Source organism: Brienomyrus brachyistius, chromosome 3, assembly GCF_023856365.1.
Source record: "Brienomyrus brachyistius isolate T26 chromosome 3, BBRACH_0.4, whole genome shotgun sequence".
NCBI classification, from domain to species: Eukaryota; Metazoa; Chordata; class Actinopteri; order Osteoglossiformes; family Mormyridae; genus Brienomyrus; species Brienomyrus brachyistius.
This window is the reverse complement of record NC_064535.1, coordinates 14,478,928-14,496,703: the sequence shown is the minus strand read 5'-3', so window position 1 is coordinate 14,496,703 and position 17,776 is coordinate 14,478,928. Positions and strand designations below refer to the sequence as shown.

The window sequence follows — 17,776 nt, the reverse complement described above, 5'->3', positions numbered from 1 at the left end:
TACCGGCCCCAGGGCCTGAAAATTTCGTCTGCCACTATCCCCACGCCGTGTTTTTGCTTCCAAGTCTCGCATCCAAGATGGCCCCATCTTTGGTGCAAATCTTAAGTGTTGTCTAAGCGGTTTAAATTCTCCTGTCTAAAAAAATTAAATTCTAATAAAAAAAAAACCCACACCCATATGCTTGCACGCTACTGTAGTCAGTGTCTTTCCTTCTCACTCGTTTGCTTTTCTGACAGCAGGCTTTTTCTGGGCCAGAAATGTGTCCGATCAGCTGATAATGAAGCTGCGAGTGGTGGTTTCAGTCTGGAGCTCCTCTCTGAGTGGGGCCAGCCCCCCCCCCGACCGTGCGCCTTTTCCTGTATTCTCTCAGCCAGGTGTTTTGACGTCCCGGCCTTTCACAGGCAAGGCAAAGCCAAAGAAAGCAAATGGGGGCCCTGCCAGCTCCCGTTTTTCCCGAACGGGGCTGGATGGGAATGTGAGGGCATATGGGGGAAGATTCGAGGAGCGTGCGGACTCGTTGGGGCTCTGACTGCGCTGGGGTGTCAGCCTGGTGGATGGAGTACGTGTCGTACATCCCCCAATCCTACATGAGGACTGTGGGCCCTCGATGGGTCTGACCATCAGTGTTTATAAGCTATAGGTGGGTGTCTATCATTGATCTAGAGAGATAAATTAAGCTCACTTGGGTGTTATGAAGTAGCACATTCAGTACTGTTGCTTATGAATGACTTGGTTTTTAAATGACTTTATGCTACATCAGAGACCCTGCTGAGCTATGAGCCCATGTTCTTTACTGATATGCTACCTACTGAAATTCTAAATCGTCTTCATCTTGTAACCCAGGTTTTAAAAGGTGTGTTCTGCTACTTTCTGTGCCTAAGAAGCCCTTATCACACCTAAAATGGGTGATTAAGTTCTGCTAAACCCATTACATACCTGCAGTTTGCTACATGTTATGTCCTGAGTTCATGTGAAGGCATCTTTGGAAGTTGACCTCTGGTGGTCACAGATGGGATTGCACTACAGTCTTCTATGGTTGTATAGACACTGGTGCAGCAGTATTTTGCATGTTGGTCTTTTTGTGTAGATCTGATTCTTGAGCGCATTTGCCCATTTATGCAGTGAAACATTTTATGTCAAGCTTGTTCTTTAATTTTCATCACAAAGCCGGTGGAGATTAGGACATGTCAGATTCTTCAGAAATGGAAGTTGGGATGTTTTTGAGGGAAACAGTAGCTCGCATTTAGGGGAAGCGAAAACTTGCTAAGAAGAGCAGCCCTGTTTGCAGTGTGCAGCCCAGTATGCTTAAATCTCAGTGACCTCCTTAAGGTCATAACTATTTCAGCAGTGCACCTGGGACTTCGGCTAGTCCCAGCACAGTGGTTCATTTTGCCCCCTAACTACACTGATGGGTATCCTGCTGTCACTGTTATCCTGACTGCTGTGTGTTTCAGTGGGTTAGGGTTAGAGCAATGGGCCTGTGATCAGAAGGTTGCTGGATCGAATCCCGTACTTGGCAGGGGGGTTCAGCCTTTGGGCCATTTTTGCTAAGGATTCTCTGACCCTGCTTTCTCAAACGTCCATCCGTTTAGGAAACGGCCTCTGCTCAGTAAATAAATATAAACGGCCCCCTTCATCCCAGATCATTCCTGTATAACGAAGCTGGATTTTTGGGTTAACCAGATAACTTGTTAAATTTGAGGTAGTTTGGGTTAAGGTGAATGATGTTAGTTAAATTTGCACTGAGGTTCCTTAAATCAAGTGAATCTCGCTCCGTGAGATATTCCCCAGTTCCGCTGTTCCCTGTTCCCCTGCAGGACCTTGAGAGCCTGATGGGAATTCCTTTGAGGTTACCTGAACCATGCTGAATGAAATTGTTCCTCTCTGTCTTTCTGTCTCTTGATTTTTAAGAAAAATAAAATCTTAATTTAGAATATTTTTGGGTAACACGCTGTGCCATTTTTAGTTTATTTGCTGTAGGAGGTGTGCCGTAGCAGAGAGCTCTGATTTAGTGAGGATGAGGGGTAGCTCGTGGGGCGTTTACACAGCCCGCTCGGCGGCACGGCGACGCGGCGCCTCTGCCTGGTGGGGCGGGAGCAGACGCTCTTTTTCCGACTCCTCTCACTCACGCACTTCGGTGTGCAAACATCGACCTGCAGGTTGCATAAACGCTTTTTTATTCCCATCATTGTCCCCCCCTTCCTCCCCGTGTGAAAGAATGTCTTGGGCTTAGACAGTAAAATTTCCACGGTGGGTGGGAACGAGAGAGGGAGCCGCAGAAGCTGTGGTGGCAGATGAAAATGGGAGGGTGGATGGTGGGTGCGGTGCGGTCGCTGTTTTCCCCGCGTGGTGTCAGGCTTCCGCAGCTTCCTGCAGCCTTGGGGTTCTGAGCCCAAACCTACCCTGTTACTGCAAGGCCCGTAAATGTCCCTGCCTCCATTACAGCCTCAGATGGTAAATCTGCGAGATCTTCGATCAGAAGCTGCCCAGATCATGCCTCCCAACCCGGTGGGTGTTCTGAGGAAAGCCAGCTTCAGCTTCTCTGAAGCTTTCCTTCCTGTTCTCTTTTTACTGCAAGCGGCTGGTGGCCTCGTTTTCAAGCACTGCTAATCTACTGACCCCTCAATCAGCACGAGGAGGAAAACATGGAAATCCAATGTCTGCTGGCCATTGTGGGATATGCAGAACCCCGTCGTCCATCTTTATGCTAATTCGTCTTCACATTCCCATATGCCCGGTCCAGCAGGGACAGAGTGACTGTGCCCGTCTCCTGCCCGGTGCCTCAGCCTGGCACGCATTCCTGTTCGCTAGGCTTCGATGTGACTGATATAATAGTTTCCCCCCTGTGCACTGCTCCTCTTTCACCCTCCCCTGACATGACATTTTGATCCTTACGGGTAACTGCTACACCCCTCCCAGATCTCACCCCCCCCCCCCCTCACTGAGCAGCGTGGTATGTGCTGGCATGCAGGGGCACGCGTGTCATATGATGAAAATGCAGTCGGGCTGCCGCTTTTTTTCTGCGCACTGCTGTCAGTCTGTTTGCGTGTGTGTGTTCGTATGTACTGCCCCCACCTATGTCCCTGCATCAGTTGTGGCCACCACTCAGAGCCCAGTCCCCCTCCCCCCACGCAGGCATAAAGATGCCCCACAGGGCTGTAGAAAGAGGAGGGAGGCGCAGAACGAGAGAGCGCCACATTAGCAGTCGCTGTAGCACTCGCTCCGGCTACCTGTCATGTCTGTCGCGTCGCTTCCACTTCCTCTCTCTGCTTTTCCTTTTTCCCCTCTCTCTCCTCGCCGTGGCCCGTGTGGCTCTTGCACGGACCACTGATAGGATCGGCAACAGCACACATTCATGAGCACAAGCTCGCACACACACACTCGCACACACTCGCACACACTCACACACCAGCTGCTTTGCTGACGGGCCCTCTTTTCGGGGGCCCCCGCACCAAGGCCTGTCCGCCACTCCCACCACCCCCACCTCCCGCCACCCCCTCTCCTTCCAGGCGCCTTGAAAATTAAAAAAAAACAAACCGCTAAAGCACCACGTCCAACAAGATCAAACGACTCGGGACCCATTTTGGGGTTTTTTTTGGGTGTAAAATAAGCCTCCCCCCTGGCTGCTCTGCCTCTCAGGCTGAAGCTTTCTTGACAGAGTGATTCCCCCCCCTGCCCCCCATCTTCTATTGGACCACCTACTGCGCCGCTCACTGCTGACACACCTTGGCTGTGCATGCGCGTATTTATTTTACTTTTCTCCCCCTGTTTCATACAAACGGCTGACTCCAGCCATGAGGCGGCTGAGAAGCAGACACCCAAGCAGTGTGGGGGTGGGGGGGGGAGGTCAGGGTTCAAGCGTCGGGTCAGGGGGACAGAGCACAGGCCAGGGGAGGGGCTGGGGTGTGAGGGGCAGGGGGCAGGGGGCAGGGGGTGGGGCAGAATGAAAGGGAGAGTTTGGCCAGGGCCAGCCAGCTGTCACCTTGAGGTGTTAGCTTTGTGATTACCCCCCCCCGTCCGGCCTGTTTATTTTTGGCTCTCTTCACAGCTGGCTCTAGCTCGCCCTACGAAAAGCAGACGCGTCCCTGATCGGCTGGGACTTTCGCTTCGTGGCTGGACCGTTCGCTGGAGGATGGCGAGCGCGGCCCCTATTCACAGTTCGCTGAAACACGATCCTGCTAAGATATTTTCCTGTCATTAACCTGTCAGCTCCTGACACCCCCACCCCCCTGATATGTGGTCCCGCTGACCCACGTGAGTGTGTGCACACAGGTCTTTGCCACCTCGCCCTCCGTCTGCTGTCCCCCAAGCAGCCAGAAGGAGCCCCACATGACCAGTGACACGGGTTCGAGGCTCTGGAGGCAGACGGCACATGGGAGATGTTGTGATTCTCTTGGGAAGAGCCCAGTGCTCTTAACCCTTGTCTGCCTCCGGAGTCAAAGCTCGGGGCCGGAGCAAGGTGACGTTTATTGCTCTTCGATCGCTGCTTTGGGAGATCCTCCCCCAACCCCCACCTCCCTAAACCCTGAGTGTTTGCTTTAGAGGTGCTGGGTGCCCCCGCTGTCCCAACAGGCCTCCTGACGTTTTGATTCTTCTGATAATTTTCATATCTTCAGTGATGGAAAATATTACTCAGCTGTGTCTTGGGGAAAAAAAACTCCATCTTAGAGGTGAAAACTGTTTGAGGGTGGGTGGGGGGGGGGGTGAATATAGGGTGTAAGTTTTCATGAGGATTCCAAGCCTGAAAGCCAAGAATTTATGTGTGTGATTAATTGGTTTTTGAAATGTATTGCAGGTAAAGGCTGCAGGGCTGTGTGTGTGTGTGTGTGTGTGTGTGTCTGTCTGTCTGTCTGTCTGTCTGTCTGTCTGTCTGTCTGTCTGTCTGTCTGTCTGTCTGTCTGTCTGTCTGTCTGTCTGTCTGTCTGTCTGTCTGTCTGTCTGTCTGTCTGTCTGTCTGTCTGTCTGTCTGTCTGTCTGTCTGTCTGTCTGTCTGTCTGTCTGTCTGTCTGTCTGTCTGTCTGTCTGTCTGTCTGTCTGTCTGTCTGTCTGTGTGTGTGTCTGTCTGTCTGTGTGTGTGTACAGGTGCTCCAACAGTCTGACACAGTGAATGGAACAGAGGAATCAGTCTTCTCCCACACTTCTATCATTCTCCCTCCATCCTTCCCCCCAGCCAGCCTCCACTCCTCATTATTGCCCCCCCCAGCACTGTCAGACCCACGCACCTCTTCTGGCCTCCCATCCCTAACGCCTTCGTGCTTAATGACCGCCCCCTGACCCAGCTCTCATTTTTGCCTTCATCTACCCCCCTCCCTTCTCTCCCTCCCACCCTCCTCCTTGGAGGAGCCCATTATTCCTCCCCCTGCTTTTTATCCCCCCCCAGCCCCCCTTCTCCGTGTGCTATCCCTTACTGCCACCTTGACATCAGCTCAAAAGCAGGAGGGAGATGGGATGTGGAGAAGGATGAGTGGGGATGAGTGGGGGTGGGGGGGGGGGTTCAGAGAGGATTCTGGGTAACTGAAAAGAAAGACACAGCGACTTGATGAGAGAGTATTTAAAAACAGCCCCCCCCCCATCTGTAGTTTCTTTGTGTTCATTCACACCCATGACTGCATGCATGAGTTGCAGTGATGAAATGAGGGATCTTGCTGCTTTAGTTTAGTGTGTGTGCTCACATCCATGCAAGTGAGCCCTGTCTTAACAGCGATCTAACCTGCAGGGACGTGTGCATGGGTGTGTGCACGCCGAGCCTGCAGGGGGGGTCATGGCGACGATCTTGGAGCAGGAGCCCTGTGCTCTAAAGCTCTGACCAGTGAGGCCAGGTTTTATACAAGCTGCAGAATAACAGGATACCCCCCCCCCCAAATTTTGTGCATTTTCAGATTCACCTGTCAGAATACTTACTACAGCCCTGACCGAGATAAAAATCTCAGCTTGGATTCTGACCCTCACTCGAACTCGAAAGCCTTTTCTGGAGCGGGTCGGGATGGGTGGGTTACGTTGCACACGTAACATACATATCTATTCTCTGGGAAAATGTGTGTGCAATTATGCTAAACCCTCCAGGGAGATGAGCAGCCCATTTGGAGCGGGTCAGGGCGTTGGCTTGCTCTTGGATTCGGATTCGGACTCGTGGCATCTCACTCCCCTTTGGCTCTTTTGCCCTGCTTGAGTGCATCTGTTGAACTCATAAATGGTAGATAGCAAGTGCAGATACATTGGAGGGATTCAATAAAACTGTCCTTGGCAGAGGAACTCGTGTTTCAGCACCTTTTAGGAAGCAGGTCCAGTTTATCGCGGGTTGCGGGTGCTGGCAGAGGTGCTGTCCATGATCCAGAGGTGGCCTCGGTCTCGCTGCTCCTTTTTTTCCCTCCTTTGGCATTTTGTTCCCGTTCCTCTTTGACGGAACTCAATCATATAGCCTGGGAAGAGAAAGTGGGAGGGAGGTGGAAAATGTCAATTTTTTTTGTAGTTGGGAGTCTTGTCTCAAGTCCGGCACGTTGTTTATTGGAAAATTAGCTTAGCCTGTCGTGGTCTACATGGCTCACATTCGCAGTTCTGTTTCTCTTTCTGTTTGCTTCAAAAAAAACAAAGGATTCAGCTCTCCTGGCACCCGGAGGAACACACTGGCCAGCTTGTTTAGCAGTTGAGCCTTATACACGCTTTGGGATGCGCAGAAAGGGGGTGCAGTTTAACGTTACACCACAAATGCCTGTGCTGTAGCACGCGATACCAAGGAATCTGGTAGAAGGGTCTCCCAACTTCTCTTCTCTTGCGGCTTCATCCGGTAAACGGGACATTATTTTGTTGTAGGATGGCTCACTACCTGTCTGACTGGCCACATAGTTCATCTCCACTGACGCAACAGTCTGCCACCATGTGGCTCCTGCCTTTTTTTAGGTGGGGAGGGAGTAGGCGGTCTATTTTCACACTGCGACGGGCTTCTGTAAACAAACTCAGAGCTTTCGCCTGTGCACACTGACAGACAGCCCTGGGCCATAATGGACTTTCTAAGTGAAGAGTGTAGCTTGGCAGAAATGTTCGACCTGCCCACCCGCCCCCAAGCATTTATGGGTGTGTCGAGTGAAGTAACGTCGCCCTACCGGCGGTGAGCCCCTCTTTTCCTGGCTCATTTCAGGTGGAACATGCTGGTCAGGGCGAGTGGGCGTCGGATATCAGGTCGATAGATCTGCATTCCAGCTCACCTGCTCAAGGGGGGCGTGAGGAACATCACGACAAACATGCTAGCCGAATGCTAATTTAGACTTTACTTCCAGTAACCTTCTCGAAAGACTCGTTGACCAGATGGACCAAAGCTGCTTTTCAGTTGTATTCCGCCTGCCTCCTTTCAGGGTTTGAGATGCAGGATAGTCAGAAGAAATGGTTTTGTTTATGGTGCAAAGCTTGCATTTGAGGCCTGTGATTGAATCCAACCTTCTTGTCAACAACAGGCAGCCGCTGGGCCCTGACTCTTCATGAAGATGATTAAATCTGCAGAGAAAGTGACGTAGCAGCACATGAAAGTTTAATCCAGCATTCAGACAGTCAGATAATGCCTCTGTTTCTACATCTCACACCAAAATAAAACCTGAAAGTTCTGGAAAGGTCCCCTTTATTTAGTAACTCTTCGTTTTGTTGCTGTATCGACTTATTTGTGCTTTTGCCCATTATATGTAAAACAAATATTTAAATATAATTTGGCGCAAAGGTTTATGACTCTAAATAAGCATGCATTCATCATATTTTATTTGTACAATTCCTGAAGGATCATGATACATGATTACAAATGTGAGTAAATATAATGTTACACATGGTTTTAGTATGAATACATTTATGGTGCAGCTCTATAAGAGGAATGTAAGTCTTTAAGTAATTTTGTGACTTTTTTTTATATTTCTCATTTGCTATGATCTCTCCCTCAGTCTCTGTATAAAATGTGTCTGTGCTATATTCTTATCCTTCTGCTTGATACCTTTGTGTTTGATGTGGTGTATTTGGCCTATGAGTGTCCATGTCGGGCCGGTGTGATGGTGCAGCGGGACCCGGGTTCGGGTCTCCGCCTGGGTTACATTTGTACGGAGATTGCATGGTCTCCCCATGTCGTGGGGTTTCCTCCAGGTACTCCGGTTTCCCCCCCAAATGCTGACGCTAATTGGAGTTACTAAATTGCCCGTAGGGGTGCATGTGTGAGTGGCTGGTGTGTGAGTGTCCTCCTACCTCATGCCCTTTCCGGGTTGGGATCCGGACCCCCCCGTGACCCAGAAGGATAAGCGGTTTGGAAAATGGATGGATGGATGGTGTCCATGTCAGCTGTTGATTTGAAAGGTATCACATAGTTTTGTACAATCACACACCTTCAGACTATTCTCTCTCTCTCTCTCTCTCTCTGCCCTCATCTACTCCAGGGTCAGTACAAGCCTTCGGACCTCCTGTGCCCGGAGACATATACTTGGGTGCCCATAGAGCGCTGCCTGCCACTGCTTGAAGCTTCAGTTTACGCCCGCCTTAACCAGGACCCCGACACAGGTACTACAACCCTTTGTTTATAGGTATCCGTCATTGGGATAAAGCTTGGGTTTTACCATATATGCTGTCAAAAAAGGGGGATCAGTAAGGAATGACATCAGTCAATTTTCTCCCATTGAAATATTGGTCTTGATACCAGGCTATGAATATGATTGATAGCCAGCAGGATGTGGTACCAGGCACCTAAAACAAAGACACTGAACCAGGGGTGGATCTCGATACCAAGAATGCAAAGACTGAGATTCCAGAAGCATGACCCAGCTCAGCACTGTTGTCAGACAGACTTTTAACATGCCAGGCTCTGTCAGTCACTTGTTATACAGAATCGGTTTGTGTTTTATTCCGACTTGTTAGTTATGGGTTATGGCAGCATCAGTCGCCACCAGAGCATCTTGGCAAATATGCTGGACGGGGATGAGTTGTGCAAGTCAGCATGTGCTAACGCTTACTCTACATGAACATCTCCGTTGGTCATTTGTTCCCAGTGTGCTCCCTGTCTTGTTTTATAGTGTGTACATGAGAAGTTCTTCTAGGTTCTAGCCCATTACCTTTCCTTCTTTCGTACCCCTCTGGTTCTAGCCCGGTTGCCGGTGAACATTGGGTCATTGAGGCAGGGGGCAGGAGCAGAATAACAAACAGTGTCGCCGCAAGGCGCCGCCATGAGCGAGAGAGACGCCCTCGCGGCTGCGGTGTGCTTTCCATCACCACTCCTTCGTCTACGATCCAACTGGCCGTCGCCTGCTTCAGCTCTAAGGAGATTTCGAAAGACAGTGCAACCTCCCTCCTCCTTTGTCCGCTGTTGCCTTTCCCATTGGCGCTCTCCCAGGGTCTCCCTGTGCTGGGCTGCCCACAGTCTCAACCGTCTAAACCGGCCCCATCTCCTCTGCCCCATTGGCAGTGATTTTATCAAAATCTAATAAGAACAACCAGATCCAGCCCCACTTTGCCCCCACGTGCCCAAGATCTCCTTCCATCTCTGAGGCTATTGTGTTCCCTCTTACCGGCTGCAAAACTGATGCCCTTCCTTTGCTTGGAGTTACCCATGTGTTTGGTAAGAAGTCAACAGCAGTCTTCAAAGTCCCCTTGGGCAGAAGCCTTTTAGGAACAAGTCAAGTTATTGTGGCCTCCGACTGTAGGCTGTGTGGGGTACCTTGTGGGGACCAGAAGGTGGCTGCCGGGTCTTGGGTCTTTCTGGTAGTTCACCCATCCACATATACTCAGCTTATACCATGACTCCAATCTACCAGTGATCAGGCCTGGCTTGAAAGAGCTTTACGTTTGTTTTGGCAGACAAATACAGGAAAGTAGGCTTGGTGGAGCGTCTGTCTCTCACATAGAGGTTTACCTAACCTGACTCTTGCTCCTTCTCCTGCCAACTGGCCCTAACAAAAGATAGGAAAGCACAGTGATGATGTGGGGGGTGAGGGTGGTGGAGCTGGACGATCTCCTCCAGCACACAGTTCATTGTTCCAGCGGTAAAAATGGTTTATTCTTCTTTTGGCCAACATGGTGATGTCATACTTGGCATGGCTGCCTTGCATGGAGGTAGAATGATGGAGAGGAGAATCCCAGTCCTTGGACAAGGTTGTCATGGAAAAGTTGACCCTTCCATCCTCTTTTCCTCTGCTCCTCCTTTCTAGGGGGAAGTTCCCTGCTTGTGACCCTCTTGTTTGGGTTTTTTGCAGTGTGCTGGGATTTATAGAGGCCTTTTATTCATGCATTTGTGGCCAAACAGAAAGCTGCATGTATAAGAGCTGCAAGGCGTTAAGTTGTTCCAGAAGGTGCATTCTGCCTCTGTTGCCTTGTTTGAAGGGTGTGACTCTTGAGTCCTGCTACGGCTTGTTTTTTTGCTTGTAGGTGGTTATGCCCCCCCCCCCCCCCCCCCCCCCCCAGACTCTACATTTGCACTGGCCCATGGTGCTAGTATCTTTCAGTGGATGTATTGGTCGAGATTAGTGAGATAAATGTCCCAGGATCGGTGGAGGTCTTGGCCGGAGACCCTGCCATCAGATAGCGGCAGTTTTTCTTTTTTAAAGGGATGTCTGCGCCAAATCCTTTGTCAGCAGTGCCTTCTGGGTAAGCTTATCTGCTTAGTCCTCCTGTCAGGGTCTGGCTTCATTTAATCATGAGTCGTGTCAAAAACATGCATTGGAAAAACACCGCCGGGGCCCCTAAGCGGCATCAGTGAGAGCGCTGCAATTAGCGCCTTTGCAGCCACTGACATTCTGTTAACCATTCTGAAGCAAACCAGCACTGAAACAACCCAATGCTTTTCCCGAGGCATGCAAGAGACGTAAGGACTCTGAGGTCGGGGAGTTCTGTGAACTGGACTAGCAAGGGCTTTGTATCTTTGTTCTTTCTCACTCCTTATTATGTATTGTAATCTATTTATTCTAATCTGTCTTATCTATGTATGATCATTAATTCTCTGTGGAGTGTCCTGAATCTTTGGACGGACGCTCTGATAGCCTTCTGACGCAAACACAGACGGGTGCTGAATCCTGTCCATCTGTGGGGACTTTTCATTGACGCTGACTTGAGCTTTATTCATCATTCTTGTCCTCATCCCAGAAAAAAACACCTTCAGATATGGGGACTGACCTCTAGCCACACTCCTTTAGCCTTTTTTATGATCTGTAAAAGAACAGTAGATGTCATGAAAACAGTGTCCCCATCAGCAGAAGTTTCTGCCTCACGTTTGTCCCTCCTGCTCTGAGTTTGCCCCGGCGATCATGGTGGCATGCATGCGCACCGCGGGAGGGCACAGATTCCCACAGCTATTCCTTCATTGGAAGCCTATTGGTGGATGGATGGTGTGTGCGAGTCTTCAGCCAAGCCGCTGACTTGGGGGGGAGGGGAGAGGAACAGAGGGATTCTCCAGATTGGCTGGACGGGGTACAGGGATTTCTGGAAGATGAATGCCCCCCCTACTGCTGCAGCCCATGTCTCTTTTTGCTTGAGGCGTGTTAGTTAGTAAGGGCATTACTAAGGCATTACCCCCCGCTTGAACATCTTCACTTGGTCAGTAAGAGGCTTGGGAACATAGCTTTGGAGAGGGCTGTACTGGCCATCTGGCATACTGGGCCAAAGGGTATATGAACAGGCAAAATTTTATCATGGTGAACCCCCCCACCCTTCCAGTTTGCAAAATTTACCGTGGGGCCATGGGGGTACCCCAAGTCCAGAGTCCAGCCCGGGCCTTGGTTATCCCATGGGCAGTCCCATGGGAATCGGCCCTGGGAAACCACTATGGAGATTGAGCAAATAGATGTGCTGATGGAGATCTTTAGGTTATAAAGTAAAGGTCTCTAGATGGCTTTTTTATAGGTGGTTCAGGCTTCGGCTTTCGGGGCAATGTTTCTGAGAATATGGCAGGTGAAGATCTCCATGATGGTTAGGATCTCACTGCGTTTACAGTCATTGGTCACCCTGGGGTTCTGCTTCTGGCCAAACCAGTGTGGCTGGGAATGTCGAGACTCCTATGGACGATCTCCTCTGACCTTGACCCTTGCCCTTAAGGACTGGTGTGCCCGAGGTGAACCCAAGGATGATGGAGCCTCCAGGCCTGGTGGAGGATGAAGGTCTGGTGTTTTTCAGAGAGAGGGAGGGAGAAGGGGCATGTTTATACCCTATGCGGATGTTTGGACTGCCCCACTCTGCTCTCTGGACAGCCCTGCTCAGTGTTACTACTGAGGTTAATTTTACAGCTAAAAGCTTTTTAAATCACTGTTCATTACAGTTGTTTGATTTTTTCCTTTCTTCTTCCCTCCTGATGTGTCGTCGCACTTCCATACTTTTTCATCCCCTTTGGTTTTTTCCAAATGGCAATGGGCAGATTTCAGTGCATTTCAGTGTATCAACCCTGATATTAACATCAGTGTCCAGAAATTTGCCGAATACAAGTGGATCATTTCAGAGAAGATTTCTTTATTCCTTTTTATGTCTTCAAACTGCATGACGTCTTTTCACAGATGCGGGTTCTGGATGTTTATGGTCGAATGTCGTCTAACCGTGGCGACTGATTTTTACTCTCCGGTATCTGAGGATGGGGTTGACTGGATGTCTCGAGCGGCGAGGGGGATGGAAAAAGAGAAGAGAAAATGAAATGCGGATGAAATAAAATGTAAATAAAAGTTGTTGACAGACAGTCTAGATGTACCTGGTCTTCATTTGCATTCTGGATAAGTTTAGGGATCCCAGAGGCATTTTCTGGCATTTACTTTTTCAGAAAATCCAGCAAAAACCATTTCTGAAGATGTTTGGCTGACGGGGAGGGTGGATGAGAAGTAGAGCAAAGGAGAGAATATCTAACGATTATTCTTTTTTTTGGTGACCAGATGCATGCCTCAGGTCTCCTTTCTACTCTGTTTTTTATTCTCTCATAATTTGGTTTAATGTCTTTGATGGATTGTTTTTGCAGTATTCTGCCCCCACTGGAAAGGGAGGGAGGTGGCCTTGCACCCTAATCAGCCAATCAGAACCCGGGCAACAGGAAGTGGGGGGGGGGCGGAGGTTGCAAGTCCACGTCTCCTCAGCCCTCTCTCCAGTCTCTTGTTCTCTTTTATGTTTTTTTTCCGCCTTAAGAGCTGAAGAACAGCGGTTGGACTATTGGAGCATTTAGTGGCGTTATTTTAAAAGTGGGGTAAAAAATTGAGGGCAGCTTCCTGTGTATGTGAGGGGACACGTGAGAGGGAGCGTATGCCAGAGCACCGATCCTATTCAGCTGGGCACCATATGAGCACAGCTCTGCTCTGGGCCCCGTCTTTCACTCCAGTAAGGACATTACTAAGGCATCACCCCCTCCACAGATACCATCGACATGACAGGCTAGCAGGCTGACAACTCTGATCAGAATAAAGCTGTGCAATTTTTTTTTTATTTAATCTTCATCTTGTAATATTTTTTTCCCCAGATCTCTGTCAGGGGGGGTTGTGTCATTGTGAGCTGGCTGCTTCTGAAATCCTATAGACTAAAAGTTGATTTTATATTATATCAAGTTTTTTTTTTTTTTTTTTTTTTTTTTTTTTTTAATTATAAGCTCCAGAGTCGTTGAATCTGTTATGGATGAACATTACCCATAATCCCCGGCGTGGTGCTGAGGGGTGTGCTCTCCTCTGCTTTATATCGGTTGGCCGTGGGGATCGGCCATTTATCACGGTTTCTGTCATCCCCTTCAGACCTAGGTAGGCCTTTTTGTGTGTTTTTCCCCAACATTATTATATTCCACAAACGGTCCCCATAAACCCTTGCGTTGGGCTTAAACAATGTTCCTTTCATGGCTCTTCAGGGAGCTTGGTGGGGAGTTTACAGACTGTGTAATGAGTGTTTTGAAAGTGGCAATTCGGCCAGGAATGAGAACCTGTAAACCATCCAGCCACCCTGCCCTGCTCACCCCAGGTAATATTTGTTTGGGGGGTGGCACTGTGTTATTCATTGTCTTGCTCAGATCTTTAGTCTGCAGAAAACACTCAACCTCTCCTCCCCCCCGTCATTTTTTTCCCATCCCATGGGGTTCCATATCCCAGCATGCCACTGTGCTAAAGGGAGCAGAGCTACGCGTCGTCGTCGTTCCTGCACAGCATCCACTAGCACGTGGGGTCAGAGGTTTGCACGGGGCAAACCTGAGGTCGAGCGGCTTTGCTGGGCCAAGCAAGGAATGCAGAAGCAGGCGTATCGGATGTCGTGAAATCGGTTGTTTGTGCATGTGGAAACAATGTTCTTCCGTTAACGACTGGGACGTGTTGAGGAATGTCACCAGGTACCTGGATTCTCTGGGACTGCCACGGCCACCCTATTGGGTGACGCAACAAGACCTCTGATCCATATGTCTGCCTGTGTTTTCCAGGGGAAGAGAATGCGCTGAAGAACATGGATCAGGTGCTGGTGCTCCACCAACGCAGCGTCATGCCCTACCGCATCTACAAACAGAAGCGTAGAGGCTCCACTGATGAGCAGGAGGTGGTGCAGTATGCCCGCCTCGTGGGGCAGGCCTGCGCGGAGAGGATGCTATTGTACAGAGCATGACCACCAGAGGGAGCTTCTGTAACCTTTGGAGGGAAGGGCAGAGCTTCTGTGACCTTTAGAGGGGGTGGAGCTTCTGAGACCAATGTCACTTTTCGTATATCTCCATTTCACTCATGTCACCACCTGGAGTGTGTCACCGTGTTACCTTGATACGTTACATGAATGTCTAGAGCTTTTCACACCTTGCAAACAGCCAAATTCCTTTACAGTTGAAGTCCCACTGGTTGTAATCTGAAGTCACTGAGGTGTCAAACAATAGACCATTGTCCTTCAAATTAGTCTGTTAGGCTTCAGATGCCTTTACATGCTTAAAAAAAATAACATGTCAATTCCTGTCTCTTGAATTGGACTTAATTCTTTTCAGTAGAACGAGAGTCCAGAAATCCCTGGTAGCAGTGTTTTTCAAATAATAATCAATCTGCTGAGACATTTCTCTGCTCTCAGCATCTCAGCCTTGGTCTGATGCTTTTCCTTCCAGCTCGTTTCCCCGGTTCCGACTTCGGGGCTGACTGCCTCTGGACGATAAAATGTTTCGCAGCTCCTCAAGGAAGCCAATCCAATGTCAGCAGTTTGATGAGGCCAGTGGATGGAGCAGTTTGAAAGGACAGACCGCAGTGTCTCCTCTTCTGGGAGATTCCTATACTGTAGCAAGGGTGGAATAATCTTCAGATCCTCAAGGTGTCCAAATCCAGCTCATTCAGGTTTCAGACTGTGCCCCTGGCGGAGCCATTTTGTCATGCCTCATGGCTCCCAAACAAGCAGACAGCAGACCTCGACTGTCTGCTTGGCTTTTGCTTTCATCTGTGGATGAAGGGGGCAGCGCAAGGGCTGCTGGGTAATATGGGGAAACGGACAAGGCCTCTTACTTTATTCTGGCGACACGCCGTAACCTTTAAATGGTGGGGGGGGGGGGGGCTGCTCCTGGTCAGGCCAGGATCAGAACGAACAACGTGGGTGGGACTCAAGAGCTGACGTCGTGATTCTGAAGTGGCCACCAGTGGTCAGACCTTCGGTTAAAGGCGGAAAGCTCAAGATGACTCAGTCTCATACTGTGAAATGTGAAAGAAGAAGAAAACCACAGAATTTATCTTCATTTGGATCAGTTGAAGCTTTGTTTTCTCTCCTTGAAATATGGCTTATTTGCAACATTTTTTTTTTCTGTTAATGTTATGAAGCAAACAAAAATAAATGTTTAATTTTGCTTTCGAGAAATATAAACATTGTACATGTAGTACACGTCTCGTTCAGTATATGAATCGAGGGGAGCCTCATGGCTGGGGGGAGCAAGGCATTGTGGGAAAGCACTGTGGCCTGGATGTGGCAAAGAAAGGCAGAAGGGGGGGGGGGGGGGGGGGGGGTGACTGCCAACGAGGCAGGAATATCGCATTGGGTTAAGCTTGGAGGTGGAATTCCACCCAAAAAAGTGTTTTCTTTGTCATAAAACAGTCTGGTTTCCAAAGTAAATGTTACCATGTGCACCTTGAACAGAGACCTAGCGTGAGTCTCCCCCCTGACAAGAGCGGGAGGCATTTATCATCTTTGTGCTGGATGGCCATGGGTCAAGACCTTGTGTCCTGCACATCGTCTGTTTTCCAGATTCCTGGAAGCTGCCACCTGCTATGTGAGTTTCTGTCTGCAGCAGCACCATTTGTGATCCTCAGTGTAGCTGCAGTTTAACAGACTTGTGTAAAGAAAATGGATACACGTCCCACTTGGGTTTCTCCTTCCTCAGCACCTCACCAATCCTCTGTTTTATTAAGCCGTACGCGGCCTCAGTCGCCAAAAACGCCGCTGGAATTTCATGAGACTGCCAACTCTCGTCCGAGCCACGAGCAGAACAGGATCGTCCTGTTGGTCGTGAGAGTGAGAAGCGCTTCTCTGTGTCGGGAGCTGTTGTGGAGAGAGCAGGCACGGAGCGTGATCAGGTTTAATGGAATTCCCCTGTAGCTGTAACCGTAAGCTCTGTGGTGACACGCATGTAAAAGTTGAAGCCCTGTCTTCAGCCATGTTTAGCTAACCAGCTGTCAGACTGGGCCAGCCGTGCACTGCCAACAAATCTCTTGGACCTGGCTGAGCTTGGCTGAGGCTCAGCTAACAGGCCGCCCTTTCGCCCCAATAGCCGCCGGTCTCGAGCTGGGACACGGCGGCCTGCTAGTCCTGAACGAAAGCAGACCAAACCGAGCCACGCCTGCAACACAGGGCTTATGCCGTATGGAAGCACACAGAACCGTGGCCGGTTCCAGCATTGGTGGGCCCTGACAGGTATGTCAATCAGGAAAGTGGAGCGTCGTTGAGTGATAGCGCATTTCGACGGGGGAAACAAGCCTCCAGCCAGAGGACGTAATTGGACTGAGATGTTAATGAAGGGAACAGATTTAGCACACTAAACACTCTTCATGTCTGCCAATGAGAGCAGAACCCAAAGACATTAATCCCAACAATCTCCAACTGGTGTCTGTATGTGGGGATGGGGTCCTTAGACACTCCCACACCTTGTGAAAACCTCTGGTCAACAAATTGTTTGTTTCCATAGGAACAAAGTCCTCTCCCTCAAGGAGCAGTAAAGTCGGATCAGTCCAGCCTGCTGGCTGCAGACTCTGCCTTCCTTCTCCAGTGTTCTGTCCTTAACCTTAAACGCCCCCCAGAAAGGTCACCCTCAGCATTGGAGGTGCGATAGCTGACCATCTGAGCCAAGGCAGCCGGCTCTGCAGGCCTCTTTCTGGGTTTTTATGTGTGACCGCCGGATCATTCTGGAAATGAGCTTAGGGTGGAATTCGGTACCTGGCTTCAGGTCGCATCTGTTCCACTTCCCCAGTCCTGTACCAGTCACTCTCCAGTGTTACCAGTTCTCCTGGCCCAACTCGGCCAAACAGGCTACAGCAGCTTATTCAGTAGGTTCCAGGTCACTACCGCGTTGAGTCTTTGATGCTGTTGATCAGTTTAAGAATGAATATATATAATTTATGTTGCTAAAATTGCGAAAGCACCTAACTTTTTTGGCATTACGCTATAAAAATGATTACACAAATATTGTCGATAATGTTTATAAACCATCAAAGAATGTTACAAATTTCATACACTGGACAATTAAGTAACTGGAGCAACAGTTGACTAAAGTTCTAAAAAAGTTAAAAACTGAAAGTGCTTCCACAATTTTGGCCACCAGTGTATATGGAAAATCTTCAGTGTGTCACAGGTGAGGTGAAAATGCAGGTCGTAAGCGTCTACC

At 49.4% G+C, this 17,776-nt stretch overlaps 1 protein-coding gene across 1 annotated transcript in view; it reads left to right on the top strand.

The window, feature by feature from the left end:
* Nucleotides 1-15,781, top strand: part of LOC125738788 (arginyl-tRNA--protein transferase 1) — a 48,193-nt gene extending 32,412 nt beyond the window's left edge. Inside the window, 2 exon segments of the mRNA XM_049008113.1 lie at nucleotides 8,403-8,523; nucleotides 14,369-15,781. Of these exon segments, the coding sequence (XP_048864070.1) occupies nucleotides 8,403-8,523; nucleotides 14,369-14,547 (300 nt within the window). The 3' untranslated portion in view covers nucleotides 14,548-15,781.
* The last annotated feature ends 1,995 nt before the right edge of the window (nucleotides 15,782-17,776 follow it).